General features: G+C 46.8%; 1 protein-coding gene across 1 annotated transcript in view; it reads right to left on the bottom strand.

Annotated features, from left to right (window-relative positions):
• tmc1 (transmembrane channel-like 1) overlaps positions 1-19,032 on the bottom strand; it is a 109,023-nt gene that overhangs the window by 71,444 nt on the left and 18,547 nt on the right. Inside the window, exons 9-12 of the mRNA XM_041185265.1 lie at positions 17,690-17,712; positions 17,058-17,201; positions 10,310-10,400; positions 961-1,042 (exon numbers count right to left, since the gene is read on the bottom strand). Of these exons, the coding sequence (XP_041041199.1) occupies positions 961-1,042; positions 10,310-10,400; positions 17,058-17,201; positions 17,690-17,712 (340 nt within the window). The remainder of the gene's footprint in view (positions 1-960; positions 1,043-10,309; positions 10,401-17,057; positions 17,202-17,689; positions 17,713-19,032) is intronic.

Below are 19,032 nucleotides of genomic sequence, written 5' to 3'. Positions count from 1 at the left end.
CTGGAGTAGTGCATCCAGTTCTGGGTGCCAGAGTTTAGAAAGGGTGTGAAGACATAAGAGAGAGTGCAGAAAACAATCACGGGAATGCATCCAGGCACGAGGAACTTCAGTTACTTAGATAGATTGGAGAAGTTGGAATTGTTTTTCTTGGAGAAGAGAAGGCTGAGAGAAGATTTAATAAAGGTATTCAAAATCAAGAGGGGTCTAGACATAGTAGATAGGGTGAAACTGTTACCTTTAGTGGAAGGATCAAGAACAAGAGGCCGCAGATTTAAGGTAATTGGGAACATGAGGAAAATCTTTTTCTGCAGTAAATGGTTAGGGTCTGGAATGCACTGCCCAACAATGTAGTGGAGGCAGGTTCAATCAATGCATTCAAGAGGGAATTGGATTATTATCTGAAAAGGAGGTATGTGCAGGACTACAGGGAGAAGGTGAGGAGTGGCACCAGGTGAATTGCTCCTTCGGAGACCCAGCACAGGCATGATGGGCTGAATAGCCTCCTTCTGTGCCGTAGCCATTCTGCGATTCTGAGTGGTAACAACCTGAAACTCGCTGTCCAAGAGGGTGGTCGATGCAGAAACACTCAATGATTTCAAAAGAAATTGGATGGGCACTGGAAGGATATAAACCTCCAGTGCGACGGGGACCAAGCAGGGGAATGAAATGGATTGGATTACTCCCTGGTGAGCCGGCATGGACCCAATGGGGCAAATGGCCTCATTCTGTGCCATAAGTAACTCCATGGCTTTTTGGCTATATGACTATTTCAAAAAAGAAGAAAAAAATGAAAGGAAAAATATTAATATTTAGTGAATCTAAATTTATGCTAAGAACATTAACATAAAAATTTTCAGGCATTTTACAAATACCAATTACCATGCTAGATTAACTTCATACTCTGACAACTAAGCAAGTGCATTTTGTCAGAGACTTTAAATTACTGTCTGTTCCACTTACTTTCAATCTCTTTTATTTTCATTTCCCATGGAATACAAGCAGTTTTGAAGTTCTCAAAGTCACGCTGAAATTTCATCCATTTCTGAAAGTCAAAATGCAAGATATGTGGCCAATTTTTCACTAAAAATGAGAGTTTTAATCTTCTGGCAATTCATTCTCCTTTAATTGTCTATTCACAAAACACGACAGCAGACAAGTAGCCTGTTTTCAGACCAGTGCAATTCTTGAATTAGAAACAGAAAATGGTGGAAATATTCAGCAAGTTTGGCAGCATCTATAGAGAAAGGTAGATGACCTTTCATCAGAACTTGTATTTTCTACTTTTATTTCAGATTTCCAGCATCCACAGTATTTTGTTTTTATATTAGTGCCACGCTTGAATTAGCTGTTGGCAGCAAATTAATTAACTCTCCCTGACCACTGTCTGAAGCCTTTGTTTATTAATTCATTTACAGGATGTGGGTATCACTGCACAAGTCCAGCATTAATTTCCCATCCCTAATTGCCATTGAGAAGCTGGTGAAGCTGCAGCCAGTGTGCTATTAGATAGGGAGTTCCATCTGACCGAGCAATGATGAAGGAATTTCTACATATTTCCAAATCAGGATGGTGGGAGACTTGGAGAGGAACTTTGAGATTGTGGTGTTCCCATACGTCTGCTGCCTTTGCCCTTCTAAGAGGTAGAGATCATGGGTTTAGAAGGTGCTTTCAAAGGGGCCTTGGTGAGTTGCTGCAGTGCATCTTGTAGTTGGTACACACTGTTGCCACCGTGCATTGCTGGTGGAAGGAGTGAATGCTTAAGGTGGTGGGTGGATGCCAATCAAGTGGGCTGCTGGGTTCTAGATGGCGATGAACATCTTGAGCACTGTTGGAGCTGCACACATCCAGGCAAGTGGATTCCATCACACTGCTGACTTGTACATTGGAAATGGTGGAAAGGCTTCAGTGAGTCAGAAGCTTAGTTACTTGCCACAGAATACCCAGCCTCTGAACTGCCCACATGGCCACAGTATTTATGTGGCTGATCCAGTTAAAGTTTTGGTCAATGATAATTCCCAGGTTATTGGTGGTTGGGGATTCAATGATGGTAATGCTCTTACTAAACCTTTCCATCTCTGCATCTCTCTCCTCCTTTAAGATTTTTTTTAAAACCTGCCTAACTGACCAAGCTTTTGGCCATCTGCACTAATATCTCCTTAGAGATTATAAACTTGGTGCCAAGTTTAGTTTGAGAAGGCTCCTGTGAAGCACCTTGTGATATTTTACTATGCTAAAGACACTATAGAAATGCAAATTTTTGTTTGATTTTCCCTTTGTCCCTCTGGGAATAGCACTAAATCTTGGCTTGGTGCTTTTCCAGCAGTTCGGTTGATCTCACGGTTGTATTGCATTAGAGAAAATCAAAGATTTATTTACCTATCCTTGTTAGAAATAAACATTCAGGCAAATATCCTATTTTGGATTTAGGCTTAAGCTTTAAACATAAGATTCTGAATTCTCAATTTTAACTCCATGCTGTCGAATTGAATCAACCATGCTCTCCAATGCATATCCTGAAAGTAAGTTCTAAACAGTAACAATTCACTTTATGCTTACAATTCTGTAAAAGTTCCGCTCCTATACATGGGAACAAGAGTGGATCATTTGGTCCCTCGAGACTATCCCTTCATTCTACTAGATCAAGGTTGATCTGCACCTCAACTGCCTTTGCTCTAGACCCCTGAACACCTTAAACTAATAAAAATCTATCAATAATCATGGATGAATCTGTAGCAGTTTTTTTAGAAAATTCCCACTAAGGTGTGTCTGCTTACTTATTAACCCAAGGTCAGAATACTCAACAGATTGGGAACAGCGATAATGACAAATCTACTGAGTACATACTGAGGTGAGCTGCATGGGATCCTGTTGTTGAATGAATGATGGAAATGTCCTAACTTTCAGATGATAGCATCAAATGTGTCATAGGTGACTACTAATGGGAATTGGGCTCAGGGTTCTGTGGATTATTGTATCATATTTCTATTGAGGTTTGGCTGTATGGACATGGCTGAAAATGAAGCTGTTAAGAAGCATCTTCTTTTCAAGCCAACTCTCATAATCCCCAAACCTGTAGCCTCTACCATTTAGAAGGACAGTGCAGCATGTGCACCAGGCGCATGGAAACATCGTCACCTCTACATACCTTTGTTACATACCATCCTGACTTGGACATATATCATCACTGCATTAACATCTTGATCTCTCTACTCAACAGTATTGTGGAAATACCTTAACCACATGGCCTGTAGATGTTCAAAAAGAAGCTGGGTTCACCATCACATCCTCAAGGGCAACTAGGGATGGGCAATAAATGCTGGCTTTGCCAGTGATGCATATATCCTGATGATTTTTTTTTTAAAATACATTTGTTTAAGGGTAAGGTTGGAGGGGGGGTATTGTCAGGAAGATATAACAATGCTATTGGAATTTAGTGGAAAATAGTGGTGTGCATGTGTCTGACTTAATTGGATTAAAGGCAGCTGGTCCAGAGGCTTTGATGCAACCAAAGATAAGCTAGGTTTGAAATGTTAAGTAGGTAAACATGGGGGAGGTTTAGAATATAAGGTGTAAAAGGACATTTGCATTTTAAATAAACCAGACTAGATTGTTTTCAAAGGAGGGGTGAAATGTGTCACCTAGTCAGGTGAAGTTCAGAAACAGGGGGAGAATTTTCCATTTGCCGGGCGGGTGGACCTGACCGACTCGGCGACAGGCGGGCAGCCGATTGCCGTCGGCAAAACCCGCCACACTGCCATTTTCCGCGTTCGGGCCAATTAAGGCCCACCCAGCGGGTTTGCAACTTCCGTGGAGAATGGGAAAATAGTCACAGGGGCAGGCGGCTTCAGACCGCCGGTTCCAATGGGGAGCCGGCAGTCTGTTTAAAGAGTGGCCAGGCATCCTACTTGAGGCAGTGCACCATGGCCACTCGGGGAGTGAGGGAGGGAGCTGTGGTGGTTCCAGAGGAGCGTGAGCATCAGGAGAGGTCAGCCGGGGCCGCTGTGCCCCTCAATTCTCTGATGCATGCCTTGCTGTCCTCCTGCAAGAGGTTTCCAGCCGTTGGCATGTGTTATATCTGGAGGATAGGAGGAGGAGGACCACACCCCGACCCCCCCCCCCCACCCCCCATGTCACCAGTCAGGTGTGGCAGTAAGGGCCCATGATGACATGCGGCGCACTGGCACCCAGTGCCGCAAAAGGTTCAATGATTTGCTGCGCTCTGGAAGGGTGAGTACCATGTCGGCCTTGGCCATTTGACCCAGAAGGTAGCCTTAGCCTTTGAGCACCCACCCCCACCGCCACCACCAACCCCCCCCCCCTCCTCCCCCCACCCCCACATCTCACTGCCGTTACTGCATTGGGCATTTGGCGCACGCTGGGTGGGCAAACAGGTACTGACCATGCTTACATCAGCCTTAGTGGTTGAGGAGAAGAAGGGTTCTCCCCGCAGCATATGTTGGTGTTTGTCGCAATTTAGTAGTCTGGGGGCAACCTGCAGGGGAGGCCGCAAGACACATACTCAGAATTCCAACACATATCTTATTGATGGTGATGAGATGGTGAAAGGAGAGCCTCAAGATGTTGTGGCCAAGTGCCATCTGCTGGCATCGGCGCTGCACCTAGTTGCGCCTCCTTGCCATGGGCACTAAGACCCGTGTGTTATTCAAAGTGATGGACGCCGAATGTGTCCAAGGTGTCCATTGGGGGAGCGGGTTGGGAGCAGCTGTACTATCTTCTGGGGACTGATCACCAGTAGTGTGGACAGGAGCCGCTGGAGGCCTCAGATGGGCCACTGTGGTTGGGGTGTGGCGTGTGCGTGCAGAGTACATGAGCGATCAGCCCCAATAAATGCTCTTCTCTGTTCTGCAGGTAAAAAGTCAACATAATGCCCAGGAGCACCAGAGGACTGGAGGAGGGCACGCCCTCCTCCAGCGCCTGACACCATTTGAAGAGCAGGCCATGGAGCTGGGGAGGAGGCCTGAGGCCAGAACAGCAGGTGGCAGCGAGGCTGGGGTCCAGTGGGCAGGTATTTGAGGTCCACAGTCCCATCCACTCTGTCTGCCCACCATCCAAACCACTGATGGTTGCTGCAATCGTTAATGCTGCAACACTGCTCATTCACAGACTGAGACACTCTGACACGTGGGTCATACACAAAGGTCCCTTGTCCTCTTGAGGATTCGCGTTTCCACCACCTTCCAAAGTCACCTTATGTGACCACTATCCCCATGGCCTAACATGCCAGGGCATCGCTGCTGCACAGCCAAAGGCTTTTTGCATCTTAGGGGGGTTGGAACCTCCACCACCCTTTCAGCCAGTGCACCCCACATTACTCTGCCCAAAAGGCCCTCAGCACCTCACCTGTCAACCTCATGGCACTCAACTTAGACAAATGCCACCATGTTACTCATCGCTGCGCCAAGGGGAAATGTTGCTTTCTGGCCACCCGGTCTATGCCCCTCCTAACGGTATGAAGGTCAATAATGTGACCTGTCAATCTCCTGTGATCCACAGCAAATGTCTCAAGTGTTTGTGATGTTTCCTCAGCCCCGCAACTATCCAGACCAGCATGGATCCAGGTCAGGTACCTCTGCACTCTCCCCACTCCAATGGCACATAACATTCCATGTGGCATTCCTGAGGCCATCTGACCAGCCTGACTGCATGCGCGTCTAATGGGTGGGGCTCGTCTTGACTCTTTTCTACCCCACCAATGTTTGTCTCCTTAGGGTCTTGAAGGGCGAGCGACTTATGAGGCTGGCGGGGAAGGGATGAAAGGTTTAACTGACTGTGCGCTAACTGATGCACTATCTTTGTTGTTAATTTCAGCACCACCACCACATGGCCGCGCCCAATGACACCACAGCCCCCCCCCCCGCCTCCACACCTGAGGCCCCACACGTGCAACTTGTGGCACATCATTTCAGCCAGCCAGGCACCAGTGCAGAAACACACACCTCAGTGGGAACTTTACCGTCGACTAGTGTCCCGGGTCACAGCGGAGACAGCACTTCACAATCGTTGGAGGAGATGGTAGGGACAGAGAGTGCTGATGGTGCCAGCAGCCGGAGGGCTGCAGGGGACCAGGCATATGCTGAGTCTGGCACTGATGATGTGCCTGTGGAGTCATCACCAATGCAGCAGCTGCAGGACAAGTGGCAGGAATGGCTTTTGCATCTGGCAGGGTTCCATGAGGGTATGCTTCAGTTGGTCTCTGCAATGGAGGAGTCCAGGCAGAGTGCATGTGAAGGCATGAACCTCAGGGCAGAGCTTCAGGCTTCCTCCACTGAGAGATTGGCGACTCTCATGGAGAGGGGGTTCGATTGGATGGAAAATCTTGTGATTGGGTTATGCTCTGACCTGTAAGCCCTCACAGCGGTACTGGCCATGGGTGGTCATTCCCAATGTGGGGAATGTTGTGTGCACCAAGTGTCGGTGCTTGGTGCCCATGCATCTGCAGTGAGCAGGGAGATCGAAAGGGACCTCAAGTTTGCGCAGTAGCTGCCTGTCGTCTCTGCAAGCTCCTCTCAGGGCGCTCCAGATGAGGGCAGCAGCTCCTCCGCCCCCCCCCACCCTGCCAGTCAATGTTGCTTCCATTGAGGCTGCGACAACTGGGGAGGTGCCACTTCTGGAACTGGCGACTCCCTCCCAGGCGGGGCCATCACAGTCTCCACGGGTCAGAGGACGCCCGCCAAGGTCATCAACAGGACAGCAGAGTCAGCAGGCTGTCTCATAAGCCACTCCAACCAATGGAGCGGCACCTAGACGTAGCACCAGCAAACGAAAGCATCAGGCACATTAGGCACTCAACGGGTATGTCACTGGTGATTTTCTGTTGGCCTCAGAATAGGGAACAAAATTCTGCTGGATTCATCATGTGCAGCTGCATCCAATGTGTCATTGTCTACATCTTCATCTGCATCCCCCCTTTCCAGCGCAAGATTGTGCAGAGTGCAGCATGCTACCACTATCACAGAGACACGATCTGGGGGGTACTGGAGTGCGGCCCCTGAGTGGTCCAGGCAACAGAAGTGCATCTTGAGAAGACCGATGGATCTCTCCACCACAGCTCTTGGATGGAAAATCTTGTGATTGGGTTATGCTCTGACCTGTAAGCCCTCACAGCGGTACTGGCCATGGGTGGTCATTCCCAATGTGGGGAATGTTGTGTGCACCAAGTGTCGGTGCTTGGTGCCCATGCATCTGCAGTGAGCAGGGAGATCGAAAGGGACCTCAAGTTTGCGCAGTAGCTGCCTGTCGTCTCTGCAAGCTCCTCTCAGGGCGCTCCAGATGAGGGCAGCAGCTCCTCCGCCCCCCCCCACCCTGCCAGTCAATGTTGCTTCCATTGAGGCTGCGACAACTGGGGAGGTGCCACTTCTGGAACTGGCGACTCCCTCCCAGGCGGGGCCATCACAGTCTCCACGGGTCAGAGGACGCCCGCCAAGGTCATCAACAGGACAGCAGAGTCAGCAGGCTGTCTCATAAGCCACTCCAACCAATGGAGCGGCACCTAGACGTAGCACCAGCAAACGAAAGCATCAGGCACATTAGGCACTCAACGGGTATGTCACTGGTGATTTTCTGTTGGCCTCAGAATAGGGAACAAAATTCTGCTGGATTCATCATGTGCAGCTGCATCCAATGTGTCATTGTCTACATCTTCATCTGCATCCCCCCTTTCCAGCGCAAGATTGTGCAGAGTGCAGCATGCTACCACTATCACAGAGACACGATCTGGGGGGTACTGGAGTGCGGCCCCTGAGTGGTCCAGGCAACAGAAGTGCATCTTGAGAAGACCGATGGATCTCTCCACCACAGCTCTTGTGGTGCCGTGGCTCCTATTGTACCGCTGCTCAGCTTCTGTTCTTGAATGACAGAGAGGCGTCATGAACCACCTTCTGAGGGAGAGCCCTTATCACCCAGCAGCCAACATTCCAGCCGAGCCAGAGCACTGAAGAGCCTCGGCACCTGGGAGCATCTGAGGATGTAGGCGTCGTGGGAGCTGCCTGGGTACCTTGCACAGATTTGTAGAATCTGCATCCTGTGATCACACACTATCTGCACGTTCATGAAGTGGAAGCCCTTCCTGTTGATGAAGGCACCAGGCTCACCTGCTGGCGCCTTGATGGCCACATGTGTACAGTCCATAGCAGCCTGGACACGGGGAAGCCAGCAATGGCTGCGAAGTCTCTGGCTCGCTGTGTCTGGCTTGCCTGGTCGCAGCGGAAGTGGATGAAGGTCAATGCCTGTCTGAACAGAGCATCTGTCACCTGCTTGACACAAGTGTGGACAGCTGATTGGGAGACACCGCAAAGATCACCCACCGAGCCCTGGAAGGAGCCAGAGGCATAGAAGTGGAGGGCAACTGTGAGCTTCTGAGCTGCTGGCATGGGGTGTCCGCCCACACAGTTAGGAGATATCTCAGGGCCAATTATCTGACAGATATAGTTGACTGTCTTCCTTGACAGTCAGAGCCTCCTTCAGCACTGCACCTCAGTCATATTGAGGTAGCTGCTTCACCGCCTGTATACCCTGGCAGCAGGATAGTGGAATCTTCTGAGGCCCCTTGTACCTTGACAACCTCTTGGTCCTGTGCCCCTTGTGCCTGACCTCCCAAAGATGGCCCCCCCTAGAGGCTGATTGTCCAGTCCTGGCTTCCTCCTTATTCTATCCCTCCCTTCCTCCTCAGAGGAGCTGCCTCCAGTGGAGATGTCAGAACCCATACCCCCCAGGCTAAATGGAGGCCTCCGGAAATCTGCAGGCCCAAGAAAGATTCCTGACTGCAGACTGGTTTCAAAGTACACAAAAAGCATTTGGAACAGGATGAGAACTGCTAACAACCAAACAGGCAACTTTAAAACACTCTCTGCAATTAAAGCTTCATGGAAAACATGAACAACCCCTCTGAGCCCACATATCCCGCCAGTGCATGAGTTTTATTAAACAATCTCCTACCCGCCTGCCCGTTGGGCCCGTGCGCCGACCCCAAGTTGGCACGGTCCCCTCAAAATCCTGGACAGTTGACAAGTTAAGGGCCTTAACGAGGCCTTCAATTAATGGCGGGCGAGCGTCCCACTGCTGGGCGCGCCCACCGACCAAAATATCGTGGTGCCGCGCTTACGTGGGGATGATCACGCGACATCAGCGCGTGACATTTTAAGTGCTGACGTGCGGGTCAGCTGGAAAATCCTGCCCAGTGTGTTTATTTTTCCTGGGGATTACGAGTAAAATTTGCACTATGATAAATTTTTATGATCAGGGAGGCAAATTCCAAAGATGTTGGGCTGAAATTTTCACTGGGCGGGCGGGCAGGCGAGTGCCAGACCCGCTCAAGCGTGAAACGACACGCATTGACGTTGGCCGAGCATGCCTACGTCAACATGCAGTTGCACAATCGTTCAGTCGGCAGGCACATGCTGGAGTTGGCAAAGCGCCCACTGGCAATTAAAAGGCCTGTTAAGGCCACGAAGTGATCAATTGAATTAAATTTTTCGCTGCCCCGCCCACCCTTGCCGAGCACCCCCACCAGCGGCAAAATTCTGCCCATTGTGAAACAATGGGAATTTGCATTCAAAGTGGAAAATATGTATAAAGGAGAGAAGGCTGTGTGTAAAGGCAAGCATTTTAAGATCTAACAAGTGTGAAACACCTTCAGCGTCTAAGCCTCAAGCTGCTGTCTACGACGAACTGAAGTTAAGAAAGCTCACTTTGAATTGGATTGTTCAGGGTATCATGTTTCTTTGCCTGGGTCTTTTAAAATATATGTGTCTTACTGTTGCCTTAACTGAGATGTAACTGGGAGTCAGATTAATTAGAGGATTTATAAGTTGTGATAGTAGTAATTTGTAGACATATGTATGTGCTTAAAATCATTTCTCTTATTAATAAATGTTCAATCTAGCTTTGTAAAAACTATAAGGCTCAGTGGTCTTATTACTACTGAATCCAAAGCCCACATCTCGAAACATGCAAATTGCAAAAATAGTTGTGGCAGCTGTCTCAAGTTTCCCTGTGAGATTTGAACAACTCAGCATTTACCCTCAGCTGTGCCATAACAGGTATTAAGTGGGTTGGTGGGCAACAGTGCACACTGTGCATAATCCACCTGGTTCCAATCTCAAAAGTATTCAGAGGCATACTGTATAGATCCATTAGGATAAGAAAACTCAGCTAACAACAACCAGCAAAAATACAGAGGCTTTAAGTAGAAACCTTGCAAGAAAGTTTTCCATAAAAACTAAGAGCAAGACAGGAGGTTAATCAATCAAAAGACACAGATGTAATCCTACCTCAGAGTTCGGTCACTTACTTTCGTCATCATTACTTTATAGGCATAAAACCTCTTGCCTTTTCCTTTCCCAAGTGCACCTTCAAATTTCTCCACAAATTGCTGTGCTTCTCTGAAAATTGGGCAGAAATGACAAAATGAAATAAAAGCTACGCCACATTAAAAATGTAGCAGCTAATTGTATCAGAACCAACATGTAAATTTAGAGTCTGTAGTTTGCTTGCCCATGATTAGCAATGGTATCACTGTCAAAGTTTATTTCAGACCAAACAAAGTATTGTGTCATATTTTACCTAGGATATGGCATGAAGCCAAATCCGGAATGTTCAGCCCATTCATATTGACAACAATGGCCTTTGTAAGTTATTAATAATTAACAACAATTTCAGTTTTGTTAGAAAGTGAACAAAGTAAGACAAAACATAAGCCTGCTGGAATATCTCTTCTAGCACTACTCACAATGTAGAACAGCCTTGAGCCTTACCTTTTTTAAGCCATGGTCTCAGCTGAGGCTGAAAAATAATGGTTCAATTTACTTCAAGGGCTGTCCGTCCCTTCCAAATGGCCAGTCAGTATATCTGAAGCTGCACGACATGCCCATTGGAGCACCACTAAGATGTTGCTTTGGGTGGCCATCCTCTTTGTGGTTGGGACTCTACTGCGTGCCTGTTCTGCATAAATAAACAGCCTTAGCCCAGGAAAATGGGTCCAGGTGGAGGTGATATCAGGATGGCGGACAGAAGACCTACCTCATCACAGTACCGCCACAAAGAGGAGAATTCAGCTCCAAATGTTGTCAAGCTATTTTATCCTAGAGGATATCACAGCCAGGCTCAATACTTACCCAATGACCACACATGCAAATTTTGCACCTTGGTGCATTTAGCCACCCTGACATATTTGTTTACGTAAAAACATAGGTCCAGATTTTTGCTTTGACAGAGAGGCTCTCCGCCATGGTGAAAGTGGCAGAAATGCCCAAAAATCCAAAGGCCCACCCCTGAACACGGCATTTCCCATTTTTGCAGGGACAGGTCCCACATGTGCAGTTTACGAAAACAGCTGATGATTTAACTGGTCAGCTGGCCATTTGAATCATCAGCTGCCTCTGCTGAAGTGGGATTTTTTTTGGCCAGGAGTATGAAACTCAATGTGTGCAGATTAGACCAGGTGAGAGCAGGTCTGAACTTGGTGCATTCATTTGGATGGCCAGGGTACCCCTTTGGAAAGGTAAGGTACCCTTCGGATCTAATTCTGGGACACCTTTGGGTGAGGTCAAGTGCCCACTGGAATTGTTAAAATTAGGCATAAATTGCATAAAAAGTGCATAAACTCATCAGTGTCGAGCTCATTAGAACTGTCAACAAACCTGTCAAAATCAACTGTCAAAACTGCCATTAGTACCTGTCAAAACTATCAGAAGCACCTTTCAAAGAGAGCCATCAAGCTGTCAAGGCTTTTAAAAGTCCAGCCCTTGAAAAAAATGTCTGGAATGTTAAAAAAATTACTTGCTATTTCAGTCTGTCTGTTCTCATAAACCTGAGGGTTACTAGATTACCATGCTCTGTACCCACCCCCATGGCCCCCATACCCTCCATGCCCACCTATGCCCCTGTACCAACTCTGTGACCCTTTATAGCCACAGAAAGTAGTTGAAGCCAAAACATTGTATGTTTTCAAGAAGGAGTTCGATATAGCTCTTAGAGCAAAAGGGATCAAAGGATTCGGGGAGAAAGCAGGAGCAGGTATTGAGTTGGATGATCAGCCATGATCATAATGAATGGCGGAGCAGGTTTGAAGGGCCAAATGGCCAACTCATGCTCCTATTTTCTATTTTTCTATGTTTCTATTACTGCTGTATGATTGATTTCACAGCCATACTTTATCCTAGTGGGGTGCCTTCCATTTCACAGTTTGATTGACAGCTACAAGTTTTTATAGATGTTTTGATGTGGAACTATGAAGTCCTATGCTTGTTTAATAAGGGATTGTGCATTTGAGTGAAATGTTTGCTGTTATAAGGCTGATTTAGCTGATGGAATGCAAATGTAATAAATGGGTTTTTATGAATGAGATTTTTAATATGATAAATTCTGCAATAAACTCTTATAACTTCAGTTTATAGAACTTCACTTTACCTAATTTTTGCATGGGTCCTGAGATTTGCCTCAGGATACAAGGTGAGTTGGCATGGTAGGTGTAAGGGCGAAAGCAAGTGGATAGGGAGCATGGGTTGGAATGAGTTGGCACGATGTGGTATTGGGGCTATAACGGCATTGGGGGTGAGTGCAGAACATTGGATGGCATTGGGGCTATAAGGGTCACAGAGTCGGTACAGGGGCATAGGTCGGCATGGAGGGTATGAGGGGCCATGAGGGTGAGTATAGAGCATGAGGTTGCATGGATTGGCATGGACAGGGAATGGGAGAGTGTTGGGGGATGAGGAGGTGAAGGGTGAGGGCTGGAAGCATGTTTTGTGTTTTAATCTTCATTTTTGGAAGCAGTGCTGAAGCCTCAAGGCAGGCCTTCTCCACAGCCCACCTCTGCACCCAGCAGCCTCCTCACTTCTTCTGAGGTCATCTACCCCGACTTGTATTCTAGCCTGCTATCCCAGACCGAAAATCCAACATCCAGGCAGCCACATTTAAAGGTCAGATTCGTGGAGCCAGGAATTGTCCCAACTCTGCCCACCTGACCCGGGAGCAAAAATCTGGTCCGTAGATTAGGCTTGTCAAAATATATCTCCTTCATTTTAATTAATGTTATTATCATATTAGTAAAAGTTCAAATCAGTTTTGACATAGTGTGATGTCCCACTTTATAATGCAGGTTAGCTTAGTTGATACATACAATTCCCAGTGTGAGACTGAGGCTTTCGGACCAGAATGATCCTTGGTTTGATCCCTGTGCTATTCCCATATTAGAAAGGGGGCAATCAGCCAGGATTCCCACTCCTGATTTCCATCTAGTGACCTCTAATAGAAAACTTACAAAGGATTAGGATGGAAGCAGGCTCAACTACGATCTTTGCCAGAGTCAATAGTTTATAGTAATCACTATCTAGTCTTGCGCATGAAGAACATGTATCCAGTGATCAGCTGATCTACCCCACCATGAGCCAGCACTGGAGAATGAGGAGAAACGCACACTGTAGAAATCAAAAGTATTGACCTTCAAGTGAGTAAGTTACTTTTAAAGTCTGATTCTAAAAAAGAACCATCTTATTTTCAGCTCCTATGTCTACTTAAATCGATTGTTATACGCAGCACATGTAATGAAACAAATAGTCACATATTCCATCCAATTAATTGAATGCAGCCAGAATATGGTACCCTCAGCAAAGTGCTGTAATATCATACCCAATTTTATAACCACCTCAGAGTGAGTTTAACATTAACAGTTCATGCTTAATTGCCATGCATGCATTTTGCAGTAATTATAAAAGTTTGTTTTAATTTTTAAAATTTCAATCAAATGACAACCTAAAATTTCTGTTGCTCACTTATTTAAATGAACCTTATCACAGAATCACAGAATTTTAACGACATTGAAGGAGGCCGTTTGGCCCATCCTGTCTGCACCGGCTCCCCAAAAGAGCATTATGACCTAGTGCCATTGCCCCATCTTTTCCCCATAACCCTGCACATTGTTTCTATTATAATAATCATCTATGGCCCTCTTGAATGCCTCGATTGAACCTGCCTCCTCCACACTTCCAGGCAATGCATTCCAGACCCGAACCACTCGTTGTGTGAAAAAGTTTTTTCTCATGTCACATTTGCTTCTTTTGCAAATCACTTTAAATCTGTGCCCTCTCATTCTTGATCCTTTTACAAGCGGGAACAGCTTCTCCATATCTACTCTGTCCAGCCCCCTCATGATTTTGAACATCCCTATCAAATCTCCTCTTAACCTTCTTCTCTCCAAGGATAACAGTCCCAACCTCTCCAATCTATCCTCACAACTGAAGTTTCTCATCCTTAGAACTATCCTTGTAAACTGCTTCTGCACTGTCTCCAGTGTAATCCCATTCTTCCTATAATGTGGCACCCAGAACTGTACACAATATTCCTGCTGAGGTCTAACAAGTGTCTTATATAAATTCAGCATAAACTCCTTGTTCTTGTACTCTATGCCCCTATTAATAAAGCCCAGGATACTATATGCTTTATTAACTGCTCTCTTCATCTTCAATGATCTATGCATATATACACCCAAGTCTTTCTGCTCCTGTACCCCCTTCAAAATTTCTCCACTTATTTTATATTGTCTGTCCATGTTCTTCCTAATAAAATGCCACACCTCACATTTCTCCTCATTGAACTTCATCTGCCACCTATCTGCCCACTCCACCAACTTGACTATATCCTATTGAAGTTCCACACTGTTCTCGTTGCAGTTCACAACATTCCCAAGCTTCATATCATCCGCAAACTTTGAAATTGTCCCCTGCACACCAAGATCTAGATCATTTATTTTTGTTATGTTGCAGCTTAGTTTATATATAGAACTTTGAAAGTAGTAAATATAAGTGAATCACCCATTCAAACATTTTAGAATATTTTTTAACATCACGAATCTAACTATTTTTTTTAGATAAAACAGGATCACATTATCCAGCTAATTTTCAAATAAGAATTAAATATTTGCAGTCTATTTAAATTATATCAGCCCAGTACACAATGTGCTGATGTCCAGTTAAATCTATCAGGTTACCTACCTTCTTAAGTCTCAACCATTTCATTTGCCTGTTAATCAGTGAGCAAGCTAATCTAAACCAAGTGGGGCCCTCAAATACTTATGCAATTCAGGGTTGCATTATGTCAATGGGATCCCAATGCAAAATTAACTATAGCCAGAGTTGGAAAACCTGTGCAGCTTTATTGTTAAGCTGTAGCAGACATGGGGCTGAATTTTACAGGCCACCCATGGGTGGGAAAACAGACAGGTGGACCCTTAAGTTAGGGCAACATGCCATTGGCAGTGGGGCCACCACCGTCTCCACGATTTTAAGGGTGGTGAGAGCTGCCTCCTCCCCAAGTTCTCTGTGTCAATCAGAAGCCTCCCTCCAAAAGTTTTGCTTCCCATGCCCACCCTCTCCCACTGCCCTGTCCAACATGCCCCCACCCCCCCCACCCCCCGACTTTCCCTCACTGGAACCTGTCAGCGAGGTCTCAAACTTACTTGAAAGTCTGGGTTCATTATTGAATGCCATCTTCTTGGCCTACCTGCAGTACCAGCAATGACCACTGCCCCTGCTTGGCACTGCTGGTGTGCAGAGCTGCCGGCCTGCAACTGGCCAGCAGTTCTATGAGGCAGGATGTCCTTGTGGAGATGGACACAAGTCCCACGTCATACTAATTAAAGGGCCTTTGCCCAAAAAATTAAAATGGGCGAACCAACTAAGCGGATGCGGATTCACCCCAAAATTTATGCTGGGCGAGGGACCCAACCCTAATGAAAAGTGCAACCCATGCAGTTAGTAAGCAACAGCTGCCCCATTCCTGCCCCAAATTCCTCCACATCCTTCCATCCCTTAACACCGTCCCAAACATCCACTGCGTCATTTACTTGGAAGTTAGTGAGCTAAGAATCGAGTAAAAAAGGGCTGTGTCCTAGCCCCCACTTGTTTAGCATCTTTTTCTCCATGCTCCTGATGTTTGTCAGCAAATGTGCGCTAGCTATATGAAGAAACCCCATCCAAAAGGGATTGTTTGCTGTGTGTCCGTTATCCTTCATAGATGGAAGGGTGCTAGTGGTGAGTGGGTAGCAAAGGACTGTCTGATCGTCACCTGCCAAAAGATTGCTCTGCAACTTCTTCCCACTGGAAATGCATGTAAAGGAGACTGGTTCCATTTACATAACACCTGTTTAGAATACCCCAGGACTGAAACTATAAGGCGGAATCTCCCTAACCAAGCAGGGCAGGCTACAAGGTGAGACTGGAGGAATTTCAGAGAAAGATGTGTCTGGTCAGGGGCCCAATGCATTCGCACCTCCAGGGGATCTTCCCAGAGGCAGGTCTGCACCTGTTGAAGCTGTCCAGCAGTGGCAAGTAGCCAATCTGCATAATTAAGTTCCCACTTGTGGGCTAATTGGAGATGCTGCCAGGATCTTCCCAGTGGTGGATGCACCTCCATCTCCTCCTTACCCCTTACCCAGCCAACTAAGGTTTAAACCTAACAGGTGCCTGTTGTAACTCCCCAGCGGGGCCGCAGCCATCAGTGGGCCAGAACTGCAAGTGTCAGGCATTTTATGGAAGGGTTTCCCCTCCACAGGGCTGACCTGGCTGCTGTGCCCACCATTTATTTTATTAAATTGTAACCTCTTCAGATAGAGGTGCCCTTGTAGTCTCCTCCTATAGACGCAGGGCAGTACCCAGCTCTGTTGGTAGAGCGACCATCCTTCTAAGGTTGTAGGCCCTCTGATTGGACCAGCAACCTCAAGGACCCACTCACCGTCCTTTCTTGGACGGTGGACCTGAATGCAGCTTCCTAATTGACTGCCTCCAGGAACAATTCCCATTCAGGGACCCTGACAGGCAGAGCAGGGTCAGGACCAAGAAATGCTCCTAGCTCACATTTATAGCCTAAGGGCAGAAGATTCTGCCCACAGTATTTGTGGTGTCCCACCTCCCCAAAACCTGGACTGGTTGAAACCAATCTCATTGCATTTTTACAGTATTAGCTATTTGTTTTAAAAAGTGTTTTAGTAACAACTTTTAAAAGTTACCATAAACTATTATAACTTATAAAACAGATGCACCCACTTCAATAACTGTAATTTCTGTTTCATGGGTGAGGGTTTGTTTCGTAAAGTTGCAATTAGTTTCTTTTTTTCTTCTACTTCCTCCTTCAGCTTGGCCATATCTTCCTCTGTAATGATTTCTTCTTCTTCAGATTCTTCTTCCGAGCTAGGAAGACCAAAAGAAAACTAGTTATCATCACGGTTTTCTTTATAAGAGAAAGCTATACAATCTCCAAAATCAATTTAGGAAAAAGCTAACAATCATACAGTAGGACTTAGTGTTCAGCTATTCAGAGACATGGTCCCATTTAAGTCTAATTAGTCTCTATTGCTATCACAACCTTAATGTATTTTTTTATTATTACCTTTTTATTATTGTAGTACTATTATGAATGGTCAGTTGAACTTTCCTCTCTCACTGATCCATGAAAATATGCCATTCTACCACTCTTCTCCACTCTGCATCCTCACTAAATTGAAGTTAAGGTTCATTGCACTATATCATGAATTAATTCTTGCTGACCTCCTTACATCATCAATGCATCACTGTTCCTTTCTTCCTATAACTTACTGGTTTTTAAAGCCCAAGCTTGGCATCATCTAATCACTATCTCCTGATTAGCCTTGTTTTATTTATTAGTGTTGGGGTTTTACTTACTGCAGGTGACTGGGCTTAGCTGTCGAGAGCTTCATGTCGTTTCCTTTGGGCGAGTGGCCAACAGCGGGTCTTCCCCGGGATCAAGGACTCCAGGAGCGGAAATCCCGCCCGCTGAGAGCTACCAGCCAATCAGAGGCTGAAAGCTATCCATTCCACGCAAGGGCAGCAGAAACGGTTGCAACTGCTGACAATGCACCCAGGGAGAACCCCAGGATCATCAACGGACCCAGGCCATGGGTGGGTGAGGATGGCATGGGAGTCATGGGGTGGGGGTGGGTCACAGAAGAAAGGGGGGTGGGCATTGGCAGCAAGTGCAGTGAGGCGGCTCTCAGCGGGTCCACCAATTCCTGTTGCTAGGTCCCTTGATCAAGCACTGAGTGCCTGACAATGAGGGACGCTCCTCCCACCCGCTACCACCACCACCAACCCCCCCCTGCGGCCCGATTAAGTGACCCCACCGCCTCCAAACCAGCCTCGGAGGAGAGCATTAAATTCCACCTATGATCTTTGCAGTATTGCTGCTTTCCCACATTAGCAATTTAAAAAGATAAGAAAACAATAGCATCTCTTACCACTCCAAAACTATAGAATTCCTTCATTTTGGATAATATCATTTGTATCTGTTGAGAATTTGGATCAGGTATCATGAAATGACTAGGAATTGTATCATATCTCCTGATAAACATACTGATGGTTTGGTTCCAGCTTCAGAAATGAAGTTCTGAAATGCAGTGGTAATAAAATTGCAGTCTTGGTTCTGAGAAAGTGTAACTTATATCAGAAACAAGTTGTTGGGTGGAATCATGTTGAGGCATCAGGGTCTTGCCTGCTGGCTGGAAGGCCCACTGAACCACAAACCAATCAGGTAGTGATGAGGCCAGCAGCAGGGCTTCCTCTGGAATCAGGGACAAATGTCTCACCAAGCAAGGGTTGCCAGCCAATCAGAAGCCAGCAGCTCTTGCACTCAGCAGCGCCATGAAGGAAGTTGTGGCTGCTGCCAGGAGTACACCCCCCCAGAGTCTCAGGATTGCAGAACACCCAGGATAAAGATAAATGGTGTGGGGGGGGGGAGGGGGGGATGGTTCACGGGGTGGGGGTCATGGACAGACGGCTAGAGAGGGATCCGCAGAAAGAGCAGGGGGTTGGCTCTCAGTGGGCAACCTCCCCCAATCCCAATGTCCAGTCCCTCGATCAGGCACTAAGTGTTTTTGATTGAGGGACCTTCCCCCTCCAATCCCCACATCCTCCCCACCCCCCAACCCCCACCATCCGCCAGAGGTGACAAGCTGCCTGCAGAGTAGCAGCTGTTGTGCACGCCACATGGCAACAGGTCCACCAG

The sequence above is a fragment of the Carcharodon carcharias genome, chromosome 4, assembly GCF_017639515.1.
Source record: "Carcharodon carcharias isolate sCarCar2 chromosome 4, sCarCar2.pri, whole genome shotgun sequence".
Classification (NCBI taxonomy): Eukaryota; Metazoa; Chordata; class Chondrichthyes; order Lamniformes; family Lamnidae; genus Carcharodon; species Carcharodon carcharias.
This window is presented reverse-complemented; position numbering and strand designations above follow the sequence as displayed.